The sequence below is a fragment of the Monodelphis domestica genome, chromosome 1 (assembly GCF_027887165.1).
Source record: "Monodelphis domestica isolate mMonDom1 chromosome 1, mMonDom1.pri, whole genome shotgun sequence".
Classification (NCBI taxonomy): Eukaryota; Metazoa; Chordata; class Mammalia; order Didelphimorphia; family Didelphidae; genus Monodelphis; species Monodelphis domestica.
Window position 1 is genome coordinate 560,594,351 of NC_077227.1, and position 23,947 is coordinate 560,618,297.

Genomic DNA, 23,947 nt, shown 5'->3' on the forward strand with positions numbered 1-23,947 from the left:
AACCATGTCTAGGTAAAGCAAAAGAAAAAAAAATCACCAATAATTTCTCTCTACTGTAATGTAGCAGAGAAGCAGTACATTTGTGCACTAAATGCTCCTTTGAGGTCTTCACATTCTCTCATTCGTAGTAATTTGGACTATTAATGAGAGTAAGTTGGTATGGACTAGTTACCCTAGAAAATGAAAGCCACTAAAAATGTTCCTTTCTAGGGATTTGGAACTCATTAGCTTCACAAAAGATACTAACAGAATCATCTAAAAAGCTTTAGTGGGAACCTTCAAAAATCTTTTGAAAGAGGAAAAAACCTACCTTTCTCAGCAAAATTCCCAAAGTGTTCATGTGTCAGAGAGTATAATGCCAGGAACATAGTGAAATATAGACATATTGGATATATTTGGATTTCCTAATTTCTATCTAAGATTGTGCCTACTAGTTTGTAGTATATAGATTCAGTTTCCACCATTTGAAAATAAATGACACATTTTGGGGAAGTTATTTTACCCTTTCTCCCGGGAAATTAAACTTAGAGGTGCAGTTGGATATGTGAGTTCTCTTTAAAAGTGAAGCTGGCAGAGTCACTTTCAGGCAAAACCATTCAATACAAATCTAATCAACAATACTCTTAAGAGCCAAAAGTCTTACAAGAATAAGAATGGATTACAGATTTTTTTTGAAAATCGATCCATACTGTAATTATCATCCACTACTTTTAGCATGCACTCATGATGAATAATAAGAATCTAATCCTTTAAAGGTGAGATTTTCCCAAGTATTTCTCCAAGTTTTTAAAAAAAGTTTTTCGAGGGCAAATCTGTTTCCTAAATTTCCTGTGTTTTAAAGAAACTTGCCTTATATCTAAAAGGCAATTTGCTTTTTTCATGTTAAGGCTATAACTCATTGTTATACTATGTTTTTACTAAGTCATAAAATATTTAGTGGACTAATGTCCTTTTGGGGAGAGTCTTATATGGAAAAACTTCTATTTTTCAAATTTGTTTTTGGGGGAGTATCAGCATAACATTTGGCAAAGAGGCAAGTGAACACATTTTAATGAGTACTTACGCAAACATTTGGGTAATGATCTGTCCCACAAACCATTTGCCTTGCAGGTTAAGGCAGAGGAACCCAGCAAGTAAAAGCCTTTCTTGCAATGGTACATGACGCTGATTCCATATTTGAAGCTTTCAAGATAATTTTGTTGTCCATGACGAATGGCATTTTCTACAAAGCCTGGATCAGAACAGTTCACCACTAGAAAAGAGAACATTTCATTCTGCATTTAGATGTAGTTTTCAACTGGAAACAACCTACTAGAAAAAAAAAACATACTGCTGAGCACTGCAGAAATTCACAGAGTAATAATTAAAATCAGAGTTGATCATAAAAAGTTTAGATTCTACTTATTACCTCTGGGTGTTACTCAAAAACATAAACATCTGACAATTCCTCAGTTTCAGGAACCCTTGGTCTGGAGATTCCTTCTGCAGATTCTGAATGTAATCTGCGATTTAATAGAGATGCTCAGGATGCTTTCTGAGGCACACAGAGGGCAAATAACTAGACCACGTCTGCATAGCTAGAAAATGTCTAAGGCTAAATTTAAGTCCCTTTTTTTCCTAACACTAGCCCTGTAGTCACAATACAACAATGGCATTAAGCCATTCTGCCTCCATTCTATTACCCTGCAAAAATAGCCAACCTTTTAACATTATTATTATCCCAGATATCATGTAATTTCACTGAAATTCCTGGTGACAAAACTCCTCCTATCAATTTGGATCTGTAACTCTGTAGGTACATAAAGTCCTAGGGAGTTGCTTGGGTTACTGAAATGTCTCCACAATATCATACAAACAGTATTGATCAGAGATTGAACCTACATTCAGGTCTTCCAGACACTGAGAATAGTTTTCTGTCCACTGTGCCAGTCTTCTATTCACTATGTTATGTGGCTTCACAATTTTTAATTTTAAACAAAAAGGACAATGTATTCAAATAAAAATTCTAGTAACTATGCATTCATATTATAAAATCCTAAACTATGAATGAGAATATTTTTTATTGTCAGTGCTTTGTTTAAAGATATATATGTATATGTATTATATATATATAATGATATTTGGCATACTTTATCAAAGGAAAATGTTAAGTTCCTTAGGAGCAGGAACTTTACATTCATACATTTGTATTTTTAATATGTACCATGATGCCTGGTTCAGATTAAGACCTCAATAATGTTTGCAGAATAATGAATGACACAGAAATCTTTCATTTTCTGTCTGCCAGAATTGAAAGCACTCAATTTTCTATGCTTTAAATGGAACTTCTGGCACAATTTAAAATTAAATTACAGTTAAATTTAAAATGATCTTCATGTCCAACCATATTTAATATACTTGAGTTGACAAATTTAGGTCAACTGTGAGATGCAGAGAGTTCTCTGCCTAATCTGAATACTTTATCACTCTGGTTTCCTCCTTTGCATTTATGAGGTTAAAGGAAATATTATTTTCTATATGCAAAGAAAATATCTTATGCTCTTTAGTGAAATAATCAACTATAAGAATAAATCAATTGCTTTCACCAGTGGTATAGTCCAGTAGCTAAATAATTATCCCTTAGCCAGTCTTTTAGAAGGTATAGTTGGGCAAAGGAAAGAGATTGAAGAAATAAGCAATTCTGTCTAGTAATACAAATAATAAATGATATTTGTACCCCCCTACAAGGTTTTCCTAATTTTAAGTAATGAGCTGTAAATCCAGGGTCTCAGAGTCAAGCATTTCCTAGAGTCTGAAATATCTGATTTTAAATCCAACCTCAAACACTTATCAACTGAGTAACGTTTGGGAATTCACTTGACCTCTGCCTGCCTCAGTATCCTCAAATGTAAAATGGGGATATGAATAGCACCTACCTCACAGATTTGTTGGTAAGGAACAAATGAAATAATACATTTAAAGCATTTAGCAGAGTCAAGTGAATACAAGTCATACACCTTTGGTGTATTTTATGCTATCATTTTTGTCAGTTTATAGCATATATTAATTCATGAGGCACATAATCAAATGATTATACATACACACACATATATGTAATAGCTGTGTGTGTATACTTCCAAGAAGTACATTTCTCTGCTGAGGTTAAATGACTTGCCTAGGGTCCTACAGCTAGGAAGGGTCTGGGCTCTGATTGGAACTCGGGTACTCCTGATTACAGGTCCAGCGCTCTGTTATACCACCTAATAGTACATGCTTTTAATGTCAGCCATAAATACTTAACACTGAATGAATTTATCACATCAAGTAACCACACACTTAACAAGTTTCTGAGAGAATAAGAGGTAGAAAATATATGTTATGACACTAAAACAGGTAAGGAAAGTCCTAGAAAAAAAAAAGAGGACAGGTCTAGTTGGGGTACCAATTTCAGAGAAGAGGAAAGAAGAGGTTGGGGAAAGGAAATAAAGATAAGGAAGAATTGAAAGGCAGCAGAGAAGGGAAGGTATGGGAAAACACCTGGACAACCAAAATATCATAAGATGACACTGGTTACTAAATGAATAGATTTGGTGTGAAGGATCTGAACCACTAGAAAAAAAGAGAGGAGGAATTCCAATTTAAAGGAAAACCTTTCCTGGAACTCTTTACCTGTGGATTACCTGGGTTGATGTCAGGAGGTCTTTAGACTTCAATGGGAAAAAAAAAAATCTTGTTTTTAACAAATCTCTAATTGGAACTTAACATTTCCTTAGACTATTTAAAATCATTATTCTGAAAAGAGGTCAGTAGTCTTCACTCAGTTATTTGCAAAGTAATTTCTGATACAGACAGAAAAAAGATTATAGATGCTTGACTTACAATTCATTTTTTTACTGAGAATATAGCAGTGGAATGTTCATCAATATTCTACACAGTGCTAAGGGTTACAGATATTTTTTTTTGTTTTTAAGAAAGGTAGGTATAATGTTTTTAGATGAACATTAAGTAATAGAAAACCTAGACAACAATAATCAAAGTAAGAACTTATCATAATACCATGTGTGTTTAAAAACTATAACTCTTACACTTTGCCCTTCTGTGATAATCCTTTCATTGATTTCACTAATGTTGTCAGAGTGAGAAGAGGGAGTGGGAAAACTCTTTTTTTGGAAACAAGGAGTTGTCACTTCAGTCTGAGTCCACAATCATTTATTCATGACATCAGGACAGAGGTAGGCAACCTCAAAGGATAAATTGAAGGGAAAGCCTAATAGCCCATTATAGCTCAGAAATATTGAGATGGGATTCTACTCATGACTTTCTCATTTCTTGAGGGGATGCACATAAGAGAACTCCATGATTACTTAACCACAAATGTGATCACAGTGCTATACCCATTTATCTGAATGTCATCTAGGGTGGAAAAATCACATTTCATTTTCTATTCACTTTTTTACTTCTTGATTTCCATCTCCCTCTTAGAACAGGTAAGAAGAGACCTATATTGATACATGGTACTTTCAATCATCACTATGCAAAGAAAAGATTCTAGGAATTTTTTATGCTTTTTTTGTTTTAATATTAACTCATTATATATATTTCTAAGTTGCTTTATATTCATTTTATAGTTTGATTTCTTTGTATATTTATAGTATATACACCTTCCTTCACTGACTTGGACCGTTCGGATGGTAAAATTTCTTAACCATATTCATTATGTGCTCCAATTCAATTCGATTCAATTCATACTATTATTTCAAGTTCTAGTTTGATAGAACATGCCACAACTCATACTCCCCTAGCAAAATTTTCCATACCCCTTGGTATTCCCCATTCCATCATGAGGCTTTAGAGCAGAACATTTGGGGTGATGAGGGTCTGTAGATAAAAGGTTCTTAATCAATTGATGAATAAATGCAACTGAAATTAGGAGTTCTAGATTCTAAGATCAACTTTGCTAATAGATAGCAGTATGACTCTGTCTAAGCTAATAACACTGAAGTTCTGTGCTACAAAATTTTTATTTCTATTTTACAGATGAGGAAATTGAGGTCCAGAGAAATTAAATGTCTAGGCCATGGGCACATATCAAATACACTTGAGGGTGTGAGAAGATAAACTCAGCCTCAGGCTTCTTACCACTGCTGTGAGAAGAGAAAGACTGTGATGGGGAAGAAATTGGTTCATCATTGTTCCAGTCTTTATTTTGAGCTTAAGAAATTATTTCTAGAAGTTTAGAGATCATAACACCTGTAAAATCAAGGTTGTAAAATAAGTCACAGCTCCACTTATGACCAGTTAGCAGGTATCCTCATCTCCCTCTTTTGCTACTTATTTCCAGATGTATATATGCTTAAATTCCCCACCTACATTCAGTTAAATTCCAATTTTCCATGTTACTTATATATTCATATTCTATATAAGGTTGTTGAAACTAACATTCTTAGTTCACTGACTTTACATTTTCAGTGTAGCCTTTACTCTAAGCATAATAATAAAACCGGAGTTATTAATCTTTGCACTGTTAATTTTGATTGACACCAATATCTAATCAAAGGATGCACTAATAATTTTTATTTCAAAGATAAGATAGAACCTATGTTTCTCCTCATTTCAGATCCATTGATATAGAATATATCATTATAACACTTTTAACTCATAAATTTTTCCCAACTATCAAATATCACTTAAAAAACCCCTTACTTTCTGTCTTAGAATCAACTGGTTCCAAAGCAGAAGAGCAGTAAAAGCTAGACAACAGGGGTTAAGTGACTTGCATAGAGTTTTACAGCTAGGAAATGTCTGAGTCCAGATCATTATCCCCAGACCACCTATCTCTCAGCCTGATTTTCTTACCACTGAACCACCTAGCTGCCCCTTCCTTTTGAAACAGAAGGTATTTGAAGAATTACTAATTGCTAGGGAGATGATCTTTAGAACAGAAAATTGAAATTGATAATGTTTTCTCATCTATTAAAAAAAACATGAAAACCAAGATGCTATTTAAAGAAAAGATATATACTTCTTGTAAGGAAAGCTATGACGAATCCAGACATGATAATAATAAAAGGTAGAACCATCACCATGCCAACAAAGATCTGTATGGTCAAAGTTATAGTTTTAATTTGTTTTTCCCCTTATTAAGATAAAATTATGAGAAATGGATGTCAATGGAAAATGTGCACTGAAGAATTGACACAAATTGTGGGAAGATTTTTGACAGTCCTTTGGACAGCAATGAGATCCAATCAGTCAATACTTAAAGAAACTAACTCTGACTATTCATTGGAAGCACAAATATTGAAGCCGAAGCTTCACATAATAAGAAGATAAGATTAATAGGAAAAGACTCTGATGCTCTAATTGAAAGCAAAAGGAGAAGATGACAGAGGATGAGATGGATGGATAACATCATGGAGGTAACTATCATAAGCTTGGAAAGGATTGGGAGCTAGTGCAAGACAGAAGGATCTAGCATGCTAAATAAAGTCCATGCAGTCAAAAAGAGGAGTTAGATACAATTGAATGACCAAACCAAAACAACAACAAAACCTCCCTTTAGGTCTATATTTTCAAATGTGAGAAGTATTTTTAATGCATTTAAGCAGGGACTTAAATAGCATTGTTACAGAACTAATTTGGTTTCATATATATATATATATATATATATATATATATATATATATATATCCAATTCAAAGAAAACAGTGACTTCCAATATTAGGGGGTAGGGAATAGGAATTCAGAATATATACTTATAAGCAAACACAAAATACATACAAAGATTTATAAAATAGTTTTGAGAGGAAGAAGCACAATCAACATGGCATAAGAGGAATCAAAGAAAGCCCAATTTAGGAGGTAGCATTTTTCATATTATCACTGAATTCCAAATCCCTTTAAGGTTCTATATCTGAAGGTTTACATACATCAACTACCACAGTTACCTAAATAAACACAAATGCCTATATAAACAGAATACTCTGACTCATCTCGTAATAACAAATACACTCTCACTCTCATGCTAACATTAATTAATATCCTCTCAACTTCCTTATGCTTTTCTAATATCTTCATGCTCAACACTGTTTTCAGTAAACCATCCATAACACAGAGACCAATCACCAAACCACATCCCCTCTCCATACAAGTGTCCTAATACTTTTCTTAGGGAGGTAGTAATCACTCATACTAGGTGCAACCAAAAGCCCCTCAACTCTTTGCTGCATTTTCACTATAAGATATTATCTGTGTATTTTTCTTATTTTCTTGACTAAATTTTAAGCTTGATGAAGGCAAGACATTAATCATTTCATCTCTTTGATAACTGGCATAGTTCCTTGTGCATAGGAAATACTATGCATTTGGTAAATTGCTTTTTTGGAAAAATTTAAGTCAAAAAAATAAATTTAATAAGTAACGTATGAGACTTTTAACTGTCAAATCCCTGAATGTATTTGTGAAAAAGAGGTAGAGTTTCTGAAAAATATCTGTCTACTTTCTTTCATTAAACCAAACCATAATTAGGTTCGTTTCCAAGAAAAAAACTGGGTATTCGTTAGGATTCAATTGCCTTATCTATAAGATGAAAGGGAAACACTAGAAGACTTCTGAAGTCTCTTCTAGCTCTAGATAAATGTGTTTATGGTTTTGTTAAAGTAAAGAAAAATTAATTATTAATGTTTATTGTGTAAAAAGCAATGTATTCAGTGTTTGGATATTCTTTTAGAAATCAGACCACAGAAAGGATTTAGATGTAGAATGAATGGAAAAGTCTGGTGGTCAATAGAGTTACAGACAAATAATAAAACCAGATGGTCCAGATGGCAAGTCATCTAGTTTGACTGAAATGTACAGGGGAGATAAAGTTGAGAAACAAATCTTCTTTTGTTGTCATTTTAATTAATAAGTATTAGTAAATGACATGAGTTAAAAAAGCCTTTAGAGTATGGATTCTTAGCCTTTTTTTGGTGTCATAAACCCTGTTAGCAGACTGATGAACCATATGGACCCTTTTTAAGAAAAAAAATATTTTTAAATAATGAAAATAAATACCAACTTTCAGTGAAAGAGCAGTGAAAATTAAAATATATATATATATGTTTTTCCTTAATTCATATTCTAAAATTCCTTGAATTATAACCATGGAAAATCCCATAAACTCCAAGTGAAGAATTCCTGATTTAAAGCATCATCTGCCACTCACAAATTTAGTGATGTCCCTGTTTTATACATGGTGGTCCCATCTTTGCTACCTATGAGTCTTTTACATTAGCATGTGTCATTCCTCTGAGCTTAATAAGATGAAGGGCCTCTCCAAAACAGGCTTTATATGATACAGGATGTTAAAGAGAATTTGAAAAATGAAGGACAGGCTGACATGTTTTATCTATCAGTTACAGTAAATCATTAGTTGGTCTTGCTTAACTTTTCTGGGAGCATTGCTTGTGGGGAGGTTTTTTTGGGGAGTTTGGGGGTGGCTAGGATGTATCCAAGATGTTGAAACAAAACTATCCCCTGAAATGAGAACTGTAATAAAAGAAAGGCATTACATGGTTAAAGTATTATGCCTGACCTCAGAAGATATCTCTCTCAAGCATGTTACATTAGACTTCCTAATAGTACCTCAAACGAAGGTTGAAGGGTTGAATTTCCCATTTAAGGAAGTAGGAACCTGATCCAACAGTTAATGGCTGGGTCTGAGTAGGTTTCACTCCCTTCACTGGCTTCATCATTACAGGACTGCAAAAATGCCTTGACTCATCATTACATGTAATTCATAGGCAGTTGACAGCTGTCAATCAGACAGGACTCAATTGACCGCTGCCTCATCTTGAAGCACACATAAAGCAAGGGAGAAAGCACAGGCTGACAGTCTGTTTTGTCGAAATTGATCAAGCACTAATTAACCATTTTGGCAGGAAACCTGCCCTCATTAGGGCAGAACACACCAGTTTGTAACAATTAGATGAAACATTTCAGGCAATGAGCCTTGTTGCTATCCTGTCACATCCAAATGCCCCAATTTATTCCAACTCTAAATGCTTGTAAACCACCCAGCACCTTCTCTCCCTACCCTACACAATCCTATAGACACAGCTGAATCTCTTCTAATTGTGCCACAGAAACAAGCAAGAAGAACTATAAATAGATTGATCCCTGACAGCACTCCCAAGTCCTAAAACAATGCATTAGCAGATTAGGATCATTTATACTACACTTCATCACATTTCCTCCAGATGCCAAAATGGAATTTACAAAATTGCTATTATTAAATATCATTTATTGGTGTCTACTTGGTAGAGGCCACTGGGTTAGCCACTGAGAATAAAAAGGAATAAGACGGTGCTTTTCTCCTTGAGGAGTTTATGATGCTAAGGTTATAACCTGAGAGGGAGGCAATATGGTAGAGTGGAAATACATAGAATTTGTAGTCAGGAGCCTTTATGAACCTCTGATCTGATGATACGAGTTTGAATCTTGGTTTTAACACCATCATGACCTTGGGAAAGGCATTCTTTTGGTTTATGTTTCCTCAGCTATAAAATGAAGAGTTGTTAAATAAAGTTGTTAAAAATCCCTTTTAGCTGTAACCTAGACTGGACATACATAAACAAAAAGGCTCAAAGCAGGAGTCTGGCAAACAAGGAATAGGGAGACACAAAGAATAAGTCTGAGCAGAAGGAAATTGTTCAAAGTCAGAGGAAGATAATATTTAGAGTCAGAACATATGGCTGAAATTATCTCATCAGTTTCCTCATTTTCCACATAAGGAACTTGAGATGTAAAGCAAGGAAGAGACTTACTGAGGGCTAAAGGGGAAGAAACAATTACATTTGATATTCATGACCTCTGATTTTCAGTCCATTAAATGGGTCTTTCCCTTTTCTTCGACTAGAACAAAGAAACTTTCAGGAAATGAACAAAAAAATCAAACAAACAAGATACCTGAGATAACTCTCACCATAGGACCAAAATGTCCCTTTAGTTTTTGTTGAAGAACCCAGTGTCATCAGCCCTGACTTTACAGATAAGGCAGGTCCATGACTAAAGTATGTGAGTGGTGCAGAAACCTCAGCTAAAGTCAATAATTTAGTTTATTATTGTTTGTTTCAAAAATCCAATCAGTTGCACAAAATACACTCATTTTGCAAGTGAAAGTATACAAGTAGAAGAGTGGTCCTAAGAATGATAAAAATACTTAAGCATCATACTTACTCAAAAGACCACTAGGGCCAAGAGTCTTTTTCCCCCTTTTTAAAATTTTCTTTCATTTTTTTTCCTCAATTTCAGGTAAAAATGACTACCAATATTTTAAAAAGAATTTTGAGTCTTCAATTCTTTCTCTCCCTCCACCATATAGATTTTTACCTGTGCAATTATATAGGTATATTTTTATATTAGCCCTTTTCTGGAAGAAAACTCTAACCAAAAAAAAAATATTAAGAAAGTGAAAAAAATTGCTTTGATCTGGATTCAGACAACATGAGTTCTTTCTCTGGAAGTCGATAGTATTTTTTTGTCATAAGTCTGTCTGGATAATTTTGGATCATTATATTGCTGAATATAGCTGTTATTCACAATTGTTTTTTGTATAGAATTCCTGTCACTGTGTAAAATACTTTGATAGTTATTTCACTGTTTCAGTTCATGTAAGTCTTTCCAGGTTTTTCTGAGCTCCTACTGCTCAACATTTTTTATAGCACAAAAGTATTTCATGCTAATCATTTACTATGACTTACTTAGCCATTTCCTAGTTGATGGGTATTCCTTCACTTTTCAATTCTGAAAAAAATAAAGTCTTTGCCTCAAGGAGCTTACACTCTATAAGAAGACAATATGCAAAAGGAAGCTAAAACGTTCTGCTTGGGAGGAGGAAGGGAAAGTGGAAGACATCCAATGGAGAGACACGTGGTGGGGAAGTTAGAGGTGTTATAAAGTAGTACAGCCATATGAGAAATGAGATGTTCTAAAAGGAGCTCCCTCCTCAAGTGGAGGTTGTAGAATTCATGGCTCCACCCTTCAATCAGAAGAGTAGAAGATAGTGGTGAAATAGAGTAACAAGGCTAGTTGGATCTTGCAGAATAATGAGCTTTTAACCAATAAACAAAACAAAACAAAAAAAACTTTCTTGAGGCATGGCTCAGAAGTCAGAGTTATCTGTGGTGAGAAATGAGAGGTCCCTTTTTAAATTTAATGCTTTACATTTGGAAAAAATGCTTTACATATGTTAACTTATCTGCGCCCTATAAGAATGCTCTGGGAAAGGTATTCATCTTCATTTTATAGATGAAGAAATAGGTACAGAGAGGCTAAATGGCTTGCCCATGGCCATATATCTAATATGTTTAAAGGCTGTATTTAATTATTACTCTTTCTTGCTACAAGCCTACCACACTAACCCTAAATGCTATGTCAATCAATTATCCAATCAACAAACCCTGATTGTTAAATGTTTACTAAGTGCTGGGTCTTGGCTAGATAGTAGGGGGTACACAGACAAAAATGAAATAGTCCCTATTCCACAGAAGTTTACATCCTATTGAGGATAATAACATGTACAAATTTATATATATATATATATATGCACGTATACATATATATATATATAATTTACAAAGTAAACAAAGGTAATTTTAGAGAAACAGTGTTGCCTAGGGGGATTGTGAAAGATCTCAGGTACCAAGTGAAGTTTAATCTGAGCTCTGAAGGAAGTGGCATTACTCAAATTCAAACCCAGGTCCCCTAAATATATCAAGTACTTATTTTATTGTGCTTAATCATACTAATTGACTTTTCTGCTCACTGCTTTCTGGCATAAATTCAACTTGCATTTGGTATTCAGGACACTTTCTCCCCAAAATAGTATCCTTCAAATCCCTCAAACTTTGTGAATAAAATGTCAGCTTCTAAACTAGAAAAACCAAAAATTCACAAAAGACAACAGAAGGAAGTTCAAAAGAGGACACAGACAATCAGAGTAGTGTCAAAACTCCTATGATAAATTTAATGTACATTTTAATAAAAGTTGGACATAATAGTGATTCAAGATGTTATATTCTATTTTCTGTTATTTCTATAATAACCTGCTTATGCTTGTTGATTTTTTGGTCAAGTTGCTAAGAATAAGAACTTTGAAAAAATAAGGGTCACAGAAAAACTAGAGAAAGAAAAAAGTCAGCTTCTAAATAAAGGAGAAGGAAACTAATTTGTTCAATTAGCTCAACAAAATAATTTGTTCAGTGTTCAAACATTGAGATGATTTAAGCATATGTGAAATCAGGAAACTTAAAACACTAAAATGTTTAATAAGCTAAAATAATCAATAGCACCATTTAGTAATTGATGAAGCAAATTAAAAATATGAAAAGTGGGTGTGTTCTTATATGGAGTGGATAAAATTAAACAGATCATAAACAAGGAAATCAGCTAATCTAATCCAATTATATGACAGATCCAGAAACTGAAGCCAAGAGAGAAAGGACTTGTTCAAGGTTATAAAGCTTATAAAAATTATAAAGCTGAATATCTCTATACTCTTGATCCAATGCTCTTTCTGTACCTATGATAGAAAAATTCATTAAATGGGATCCTGTTTGCAGTTCTATTGTGATGTTTTTATTCTTCAATTTCAGTAATCCTATCAATGCCCACCAACAGCCAGGTATAATATAACTCCTATCCCCTTGATACCCTCAGTTGACCAACAAAGACCCCAAGCACATGCCTGCATGGAACCAGCAAGAGCTAACACCAAGTGCAACTGCCTTCCCTGTTCCCCACTTTAGGCTCCCAGAAAATATACCCTCAACCTTTCTTCCAGCACTTCAGTCCTCCTTCTCCCTTCTTGAGGGATACTGACTGCTTTTCCTGTATCTACAAAAGGAAACCTATATACCAATATCTGTTATACATAGATCCTTGGGCACTTCCATGCTCCCCCTCCTGCTCCATTCTAAGACCTCTCTGGCATTATGATCTGTGTAACCATATAATGGTGAGACCTAAGGACTTTACTCTTGTTCTTACAGCTGAACTCTTCTTTTTGTGTTGATTCCCCTAATTGGAGTCCTAGTTCCTGATAGCAAGGACTATCTTCATTTCTATTTGTAGCCCCAGTACTTGACATATAATAAAAACTCAATAAATTATTCTCCTCTAATTCATTAATGCATTTATTCATTTACAACTTATTCTATACAATATTTTTTCTTTTTTCTCATCAAAACTATAAGCCATCTTCTGTATTAAATTGTTTTTTCATAGGCACAAGGGAAGGCTTCAGACTGTTCGATGTGTTATTTTTACCACATCATAAGTCAATTATCTTTTAAAATTTTTATTTTCTTTACTTTTCCTCAAGTCAGCTTTGGTAATACTCCACATCCTACTTATACCCACCATGTGTCTAATATTGTCCTTTGGGTCACTTAACATTTTTTTTATTCTTTATAGGATCAAAAGGAAGTGCAAGGAATTATTTGGAGTTCAGTGAGAAAGAAGGGAAAAAAACAGGCAATTAAACCTTATTATAATTAAAGAGGCATTGCTGGTGATTTTATATGCTTATGGAACTGTTTCTTTTTGAATCAAAGTAGAAAAGAAATGGGCTAATTGACAAAAAAGGACTATTGAACACAGTGTCTTACTGTTCAGGGTGCCTAAGATCATGCTGACTTGGTTCATTACAAATCTGTTACATCCTCTCAACTGGTCCCTCACTGTTATAAGGCAATCCTTCTAAACCTTTCCTAATTAAATCCTTATCCTGCTTCCCAAACCTGTTCTTCCAAATCTCTCCTTTCCTCCTTAAATCACCCATGGCTCCCTCTTCCCTCACATGTTCAGCTTCATATGTTACTGAAAAATAAAAACAAAAAAATGAGACTTTTCTTCTCCTCATTTCACATTATCTAGTCACCTTCTAGCACTATATCCCCCTTCACTATCTCTTCTTTCCTGTCTCATAAGAAGGAGAGGTTTTTATTGCCAAGGCAAAGTTCTCTTTATGTACAAGTGATAATATTACATCCAGTCTCTTCCCATGGATTGCTAGGACCTTATCATGCCTACTCTCATCTATCTTCAATCTCTCCCTGTCTGCTGGCAATTTCCCTGCTGCCTATAAACATAACCTTGTCTCTCTCCTATCCTAAAAACATGATTCCTCAACCCTCCCTTACACTTCACAATTGTTCCATACTTCTCCTGCCTTTTTGTGGCTAAAGTCCTTGGTCAAACGATCTGCAATCATTGCTTTCACTTCCTTTCCTTTAATTTTCTTAAGTCTTTACAATTTGGCTTCTGATCAAATCATTCAACTGAAACTGCTCCTTAAGAGTAGAAATAATTATCTCTTAGTCACTAAATTCTAATGATCAGTCTTCATCCTTCTTGATTTCTTTGTAGTCTCTGACACTTGATCACTCTCCTCTCCTTAGTAATCCCTTCTATTTAGGTTTTTGTAAAATTATTCTTTCCTGGTTTTCCTCTTACCTATATGACCACTCTTTTTCAGTATCTTTTACCAGATCTCCATCCAGGTCATGTCCGTTTATCATGGATGTCCCACAGGGATTTGTCTTCAGCCTTTTCTTTTCCCTCTATATCATTTCATTTGGTGATGTCTTCAGCTCCCATGAATTCTATTCTCTAGCCTCCTCTAATGACCTCTAGTCTCGCAACTTCATATTGAACATCTCAAACTGGCTGTCTTATCCTATAGACATCTTAAACTTGAAGAGTTCAAAACTGAACTCATTATCCTCTACTTCCACCCTTCTTAAACTTATTTCACAACATCTCTGTTACACTCGAGGGCACCAAGTTATCTAGGCTCTTATCCCAAGTGTCATTTCCAATTCTTCTCTGTTATACCAATATCCATTTTTTCCTATTTTGTACCAATTTTATCATCTCTTACATATAACTTCTTTTCTCTTATGACAATGCTACCAAGCTGGCTCAGGTCCTTATGGCTTCATACTTAGATTATTGCAATTTTCTGCTGGTTGGTTTGCTCGCCACAAAACTCTGCTAACTCCTTTCTTCCTTTCTCCTTCATTCAGCTGTTGAAATGATCTTCCTAAAGCACAGGTCGGTAAGGTAAATCTGTTGCCATGATATGAATAAGAGGAGAAACTGCTATCTTTGGAGTCTATGTACCTGAAATGAGGTAGTGAGTATATAAAAATTTATAGAACATGCTTAATTTTAGGCATTCATATGGGAATAAACCATACCACTAAAGAAAACTTAGAAAGCATTGTTGAAATTTCTATAGTCCTGAGCAAAAACACAACAGCTATCATCTATACTGTACTTTTAAGGTTTACAAATTATGTTACAAATATCATTTCATTTTATCCTCCCAATAACCCTGGGAGACAGGGGCAATTTTCCTTCCTACTTTACAGGTGAAGAAACTTAGTGTGAGGGGTTAAATGGATTGCAAGAGTCTTTCAGCTAGAAAATATACTACAGACATGAACTTCATTTATTTAACTAAGATTTATTTATGTTTAATAGAAGAGGGCAAAGGAATAGGAAATAGCAAAATAGGAATCAAAAGACATTAATACAAGTCCTCATATGGGTCTAAAATCCTTCAAATGTATTTTTGAAAGTTCATCATCACTGATGATACACTGAATTTTAGAGGCATCTGAAGGCATAATGAATTGAATGCTCAGTCTAGAGTCATCAAAGTGCTGGCCTTAGACATTTACTAGTTGCATGATCCATAGCAAGTCACTTTATGTGTTTTCCTCAGTTTCCTCATTTGTACAATGGAAATAATAATAACATTTACCTCCCTGGGTTGTTGTGAAGATTAAATGTGCTAATAATAAAAACAAAAAAACTTTTAGCACAGTCCCTAACTCATAATAGGTGATACATAAATGGTCATTCTCTACCCTTTTGTAATCCAAAGGTAACTCCTATTCTTTGAACAAAAGATGTTTTAAACATTTTTTAATGTGCTAAATACATTTAACAAAAATTACAGATGTTTCTAAGTGAGCTTCCACTAAAAACTCTTCTTTAAAGGTCTCATTCTGGTGTGAAAAGAACTGTATTTTCTTAAGGCTTTGCTACTGGGAAAAAGGCTCTGGTACATCTTGCCAAACAAAATTATTTCGATATTGGTCCATCATCAAGTATAGCTAAACTCAGAAAGGTCAGTATCACCAGGGGTAGGGTGTATTTTTGGTTTCTTTCTTTTCAGGCCCTGAAATTCAGGAGAACATTCATTAAATTGTAGAAAGGTAGAGATCTACATTGCTGGAGGGAATAACTGTATCAATGGTATCATGCAATAATTATAGATAACTAGCTCAACACCCAAAGGACTCTGTGCCTGGTCATAAACCATTTCTCTGCACCTTTAGAACTACAGAGACTTTCCATCTGCCCTACAGGTAAAATATTTCATAGATATTGACTCCCAATTAGTGGAGCTGCTAGCTATTTGTATTCCTGGTGCTTAGCACCCAATAACCAGTTAACAAGTGCTATTATTTTTCTTTTTCAATCACTGATAGGTTACTATTCACAAAAGATGAAACTGACTTTTTATTTAGGAAAAACTAACATACACACTTCTTATTTAAGTTATATTACTTCTTATAGAACCATGGACATTTTAGAAATGAAAAGTATTTGCAAGAGTCCAGTATTCTCTCTTGTAAATGAGAAATTTGAGAACCTAGATTAGAGGAATTGTCTCAAGTCACACAACCAGTAAGAAGCCAACCTAGGGGCCTAGGACCCAGATTTTTCTACTCCAAATACTATATCTATATCCATATCTATCTATCTTTGTATGTGTGTATATATATATATATAATTTCCAACCAGATAAGAATAAAGAATTTTGCTTTCAGAAATATTAATAACTTAGTTAGATCTGAATATAACAACAGATGCTAAGATTTTAATGATTTTTCTGCATATATTAGCTCTTATTAATTCTGTTGATTTGATACCTTTTTTCTGCTTTAATATACGAACACTCTCCATTGTACTTTCAACATTCATTATGGGGGAAAAAGAAGTTTCCTGAAGTTTCAGTTTAAACTTTATACCTCCACTTAGAAATCTATCTCCTAACAGGCTTATTACACTGTAGTAAGAAATTAGGCTAATATAGTCTTTCAAGACGATATGTTTCCTTAAAGCCACCCCAGAGGAATTCTGGCTGAATTATTAATGAATGGGATAGATAGAATAGAAACAGAAAATATGGGGAGGATTGAAAACATGATATAATCAAAACATATATCAAATTTTCAAAGAATCAATTGGTCCATGTGATGGTTCTTTTCTCCAGCACCAGGCAGTTCTGATACATATTAAAATATTAGATGCCTAGCATTTCTAGTATAATACTGAATAACAGTATTGATAATACATTCATTATTCATTCCTGATGGTGAAAAAGAAATTTAAGGAAATAAAATAGACAATGAAGAAACAAAATTAACACTTGTGACAGAAATATAATGATAGATAAACCTAGAGACAACTAAAAAAACTGAAATTTTTGACAACTTTAGCAAAGTTTTAGTATATAAAACTTTTAAAAATGAAGGCCAAAAATGTTTTACATGTAATTGGTAGGAAAAGCAAAATGTTATTTAAAGACTATTATAAAATACTTTTCGCATACATAAAGACATATATGAAAATAAGGGTATAAGATACTTTCTGACAGTCATTTAGGCATGTTGCATCATACAGACATAATACTCTCATTATCAATTTTAGGCAAAAATCTTTCCACTATATTCTAAACTGAAAGGTGTTTACAATGTTTCTTTTGTTACTATACTTCCTATGCTGAAATTTCTAAACCTGAAGGAAGTCTACATGACATTAAAGCAGGTGAAATTTGAAATGGACTTGCTCTAAGAAAGAAGGCACTTAGGAGATCCTTTGATTGTATGTCACCCCGGGGATCTACTTATAAATCAATCCAAGAGAAAAATTGCTTTTTCTCAATGACAACTGTCAATGGCAACATGGGAAATGACATGTGGTCCTCTTACAATTTAGATAGTTAAGAAAGTCAGAAAACGGTTTGAGTTTATCCTGATGACATTGACAACCTAACTTGTAGTCGAGTCACTGCTACACAGAGAGAGAGAGACATACACCCCTAGGGTATCATAATCCTCTAGACAGTTTTTTTCTTGGTTTTAGAAAAAATATGAAAATTTAGGTTTTCCCTTTAAAACTCATTGTTTAACTTTCTTCCATCCCTTATTTTATTTTTAAGGAGTTCTAAAAAAAGATAACTGAAGGCAGCAAAAAAAATCCTTTGAATAAACAGATAAGGAGCCACAAATCAATGAAAAAAAAAAGATCTAGACATTCATTTGCACTTGAAATTGCTCAGGAAATAGAACAATATTCATTTTCCCTTTTCCTTTTCTCTCTTTCACCAATAAAATGAGATAGGGGAGTAAGAAAGATGATTAAAAGGGAAAATCAGTGTTATTTAGGAACAGATAATTAATACATAATTATTGATTTGTTTCAATATTATAACATTTCCTAAGTGTATATGAGCTATTCAACTGAACTAGCATTTGGTAGGTGTCTACTATATTCCAGGTACTGTGCCAGGTTTTGTATATATAAAGACAAAAAGCATAGTCCTTGCCTTCAAGAAGCTTATGTTCTTCTGAAAGAAATAATCACCATAGACTCATATACATAGATACAAAATGTATAGAAAATAAACACCAAGGAACTTGGGGGCATTAAAATTGCAAAAGACTGGTAGAAGACAAAACTAATATGAATCTTGCAGCCAATTAGGGATTCTAATTGGCTATAATAAGAAGGATAACTTTTCAGACAGGAGGTAGGGTGGGGGAAATTCATGTAAAGGCTCTGGAATAGGAAAAGAAGAGCTATATGTAGAAAACAGCAAGTAATTCAATGTGATTGAAATACAGAGTGCCTCAGAGGTAATAACAGGAAATCAAATAGATTGTTGCCAGATTGCTATGTCCTTTAAATGCCAAATGGAGGAGTGTGCATTTTATCCAAGAGTCAATAAAGATGCACTGGAACATTTTAAGCAGGAAAGTGACATGTTCAGATTTATAATTTAGGAATATTAACTTAGCAGCTGTGTGGAACATGGATTGAAAAAGTAAAAGCCTAAAAGCAAGCAAATCAATTAAAAGTTGATTGCCATTGTCCAAGTGAGAAGTCATGAAGTTCACTGTATATTATCCTATGTTATGATTTAGGGATGATGTTAATTTTTTATCTCTTACTTTCCATCTTAGAATCAATACTATGTGTTGATTCCAAATCAGAATAGTGTTAAGGACTAGGCAATGAGTATGAAGTGACTCACCTAGGGTTACATAACTAGAAAGTATCTGAGACCAGATTTGAACCCAAGACCTCCTATTTCTACACTTGTCTCTCAATCCACTGAGCCACTTGGCTGCCCCTGGAATGATATACAATTAAAGAAAACATGTGCTCTGCCCTAGGTGACTGAAATAATGATGAGAGACTATGGTTGATCAGGTCTTGAGAAAGGATAGTAGGTGATCACCAGTGGAAAATTTTGTATGTGGCATCAGAAGACTTAAATTTGCATCCAGGCTCTATAATTTGTAATCTGGCTGACCCTTGTCAAAGTTATTTAACCTCTTTGGCTCTGAATTTCTTCATCTATAAAATGAGGTGACTTAACTTCCAACTCTAAGTTCCTTCTAAATCAAAGTCTATTATCCTAAATAAAATGGTTTTCACTGTCTTTGGGATAAACAATTATACTAAATAAGTTATTTATATCTTATGCATAATTGCATATAATCTACAACTATTTCAAGAGTCCTACTTGCACAAAATTCCTTTAGAAAAGTTACCTCCCTCATCTTTTTCTTGGGCATAATATTGCAATTTTGTAGTTTTTAGATTAGATGGAAAAAAATTAAAAAAATGACTGATAGATATCAGATAACATATGTACCATCAATAAATTTGAAAAGTCACCAAGAAAGTTATATGAGTGGTCCATATAGCTGAATAAGCAACTGAATCAAAATCCACTATGAAATGGAAAATCATTGGGCTTGTATTCCCATACCTACTTTAAAATATGAGTGAAATGGTTCCTTGCAAGGTTAAATTAGAAGTTTATCTAACTATAATGTAAATTTTAAAACATCTTTTTAAAATATGACAAGTCAAATAGTCAAAGGCTTATCATTTTAATTTTCCTTCTCTCCTCCACATCAAATCTTTAATCCTATTTTATATTAGTCAGTCATTAAACATTTATTAAGCACTTACCAGGTGCTAATTAACTGTACTAAGTGCTAGAGAGAAAAGAAAAGCAAAAGAGTCCTTGTCTTCAAAAAGTTTACAGTCTTATGGGGGAATATGACATACAAAATGAATTAGAAAATAGAAGATGGAAGAGAAGTCTTGGAGTTTGATGAAAAATTCTAGGAGGAGTACAGATAAGTAAGGAATGATGAGATAGTTAACCAGTGCTTTCTCCTTAAATAGAGAGTCTGGGCAGAGAGGGCCTCTGCCCTGTAATCAGAGTGCAGGAAAGATTCAGAATATAGAGGATATTGATAGGTGTGACTTCCAAGGAATAATATAACCTGATGGATTATTCTTCCCCAATATTTTTTTCATTACTCATCTTCTAACTTCTTCTACAAGAAAACTAAAACAAAAGATTATTGGAAGGGAGGCACTAAATAACTAGGGAAATGAAGATTTTTTCACTAGAAAAGAGCTAGGGGTTGCAAAAAGTGAGAGGGACCAATACTCCAAGGAAGAAGCAAACCTTTCCTTTTAATCTACCACTTTTCTTGAACTGACTTCCCGCTTTCTCACCAATATACACCAAGTTTTAGGTAATTTTCAGGCATGCATTTTATTTCTGGTCTCAGCCCTGTGGAATTTTTGTTGTTCTTTTATATAATTCCATGACTTTCCTTTCTTAAACTTAAAAGTACCTAGGGTACCTAAAGGATGTTTAGGAGATAGGCTATTTTTAAATTTGGGAAACTTAGAACCTGGCCTAGAGAATTCATTTAACTCACTCCTACCAGATTTCTATTAAAATTTTCCTGAAAAAATAATTGGAGAAGCATTAAGTAGAAAAGTATTAAGTACTATCCTAAATATGCCCATTCTGCACTGAGGAATGCATATTCCACTAAAGGGCACATATTTCTGTATGCTCAGGATTTAGAACTGAAAGGGATATAAGAGACCATATAATATAATAATCTTATTTTTGTAGATAAGGAAATAGGTCCCCTGTGTCCAGGCTAGTCTTCTAGACATCCCTAATGTAAAAACTAGGTCAAAACCAGGTTTCTGAAGTTTCTAGGGGCCATTACACTACTATGTTTGCCCTCAAAACAGCCTGGAGGTGGGAAAGCAAAAACAGAAACAAAGGAATAAACAAAAATTTCTTCCTCTCTCTGAACACACCAACTCCAATTCATGTCTACAATGGCTCAGGCTTGCTGAATTCTTCTATGATACAGCAATATGACAGGTTGGACAGTTGGGGATTGTGCTAAAAATGTGTTATTCTTGAATTTTTAATCACTTGCCTTTATCATAAAATTGCACTGATATTCTGACTGGAGATATTCCTCAATAGAAAGAATATGCTATTCTCCTTTATTCTCCCCATTCCAGTGATACTACATCCCAACTGCCAAATATTAAATCTCTCCTCCCCACCCCAGGTAACTATTCACTCACTCCCATTCATATCAGACTTTATTTCTCTAATGTCCCATTCTAGATTTGCCAATCCATCCACTGGGCCTTATGGAATGCTGTAATCAACAGACTCCTTTTCCTTATATACTACTTCTTATTTTCTTCTACCATATTACACTCATTGAAAACTTATTCTCTCCAGATTACATTGTAAATCTGATTATTTTTACAGTGGTGGAAATATTATCCTAGAAGGCATTATCCTATGAAAGGATTTAGATACTGAAATTTGAATTCTCTTTTCTCTCTATTGCCAATTCCAGGAGAGTCTAAAGATTCTTTTCTCCATGTTGCCAATTCTCTATCTTCCCTCTATTATCAATACTCAACAACTTCTCCTTTAAGGTCCATAAAATCCAAATTTCATAAAATAATCCATATTCTGGGAGCTATAACTTATTTTATTATATTATTACATATTATTATAGTATATTATTATATTAACCTAGAAAACACTCTTACTCCCATTTCAATAAGTTCAGTACCTGGAATAAAGTCTTGGTCTCTACCTCAACTTTGACTCTCATACTAGAGGAATTCAACATAAATATTATTTTCTCAAATATGTTAATTTTCCAATTTCTTAATCTACTTACCTCTTATGACCTAATTCTGTATCATACATAAAGAGAGCAAAATGGTCATAGTTTTAAACTTTCCGTCACCTACAAGTATCCAACTTTTATGTCCAGGAACTCAGAATTCCTTTATTCAATAATAAACTTTTATATTCCTCCCATCCTTTGCCTCACTCCATTGTCCCCAAAAGGAATGTTTGTTTTCTATGTGTTTTTCAATTGCTCCTGATTGCATTAATGATGCCAGGCTATTATTCCTACTCTTGCTACACTTTTTCTTCTCTCATCCTTGATGAACCAGTTAAACGCTATATTATATTCTTCTCTTATCCTCTACCCCCTTTATCTGATGGCTAATTGTGCTCTGCCTTTCCTCAATCATAGATTTTGTTCACCATCAACAGGGTTTCTTATACTTGAATAATGATGAAGGAATCTTAGATTCAATAGAAATTCATATTATATATTCTCAATTGTAACAAGGCAATCACTTTATACATCTCTAATTAACTTACTTCACTTACCATAGGGGTTTTTCCAATCCTTTTCATCCCTCTTCAAAATTCTCATGACACTCCTTCCTCTCGCTGTCTTAACTAAGAAATTTGCCTCATATTTTATTTTAAAATTAAGGACATTTGTCTATTTCCCAACCTCCTCATATCATATCTCACTTTGACAATATCCCCCACTATCTTCTTCATTTGCCTGTGAAGAAGGGGCAGCCTTTTTTTTTTACCTTGACAAAGCCAGTCTTCAACAAATAGCATTGGCCTCAACCTTTCTCTCCATTTTATCTAGCATATTGCCCTCACTATAATCTCTGTTCTCTCTTCAACCTTCAATTTCTCTTTACTTTACTGGTTCCTTCCGTACTATATATATATATAGTCACACTCATCTCCACGCCCTTAGAAAACTTTTACTAAAACCTACCATACCCATTAGCTTCACCCCACATCTTTTCTCCCCTTCTCAGCCAAACTCCTTGAAATAGTTTTCTACACTTCCTCTCTTCTCTCTCTAAATTCTCTGTATTCAGGGTTTTTTATTGCCTTGCTCAGTTAAAATTTGTTCTCTCCAGAGTTAATAATAATCTCCCTTACATAACTATCTATCTAATGATATTTTCTCATTATTTATCCTTTCATACTGAAAATTCCCATATTTATCTATCTAGTTTTCTTGCCTTTCTCTTACAGTACCACATACTTTATGGCTATTTTAAATTGAATGTATCATAGACATTTTAACCCAACTTATTAAAACAGAACTTATCATTCCCTTTCCCCCAAAGAATCCTTTATTCTGATTTTTTATAACCATGGATGACACAACCATGCCTCCTAGTCACTTAGGTTCATAATCTTGATTTTATTCTTAACTTCTCATGCTCATTTATCCAAACATTTTCCAAATATTTTTATTTCTTCCAATGATAATATGTTTTCATATAACTACTTCTATAAACTTACTTGATATTCTCTTTATATCTTGCCTGGATTATATTAAAAATCTTTTACTTGGACTATTAGGGGCAGCTAAGTCACCCATGTAATAGAACAATGGGCTCAAAGTCAGGAAACCCCCAAGTTCAAATT

The 23,947-nt window shown here is 33.9% G+C and overlaps 1 protein-coding gene across 2 annotated transcripts in view; it reads right to left on the bottom strand.

Moving 5' to 3' along the window:
- The window catches only part of CSMD1 (CUB and Sushi multiple domains 1), a 2,624,761-nt gene that overhangs the window by 68,367 nt on the left and 2,532,447 nt on the right, over positions 1–23,947 (bottom strand). For both annotated transcript variants that reach the window (XM_056823354.1, XM_007476228.3), the window contains exon 55: positions 1,064–1,252. In XM_056823354.1, coding sequence (XP_056679332.1) covers positions 1,064–1,252 — 189 coding nt within the window. The remainder of the gene's footprint in view (positions 1–1,063; positions 1,253–23,947) is intronic.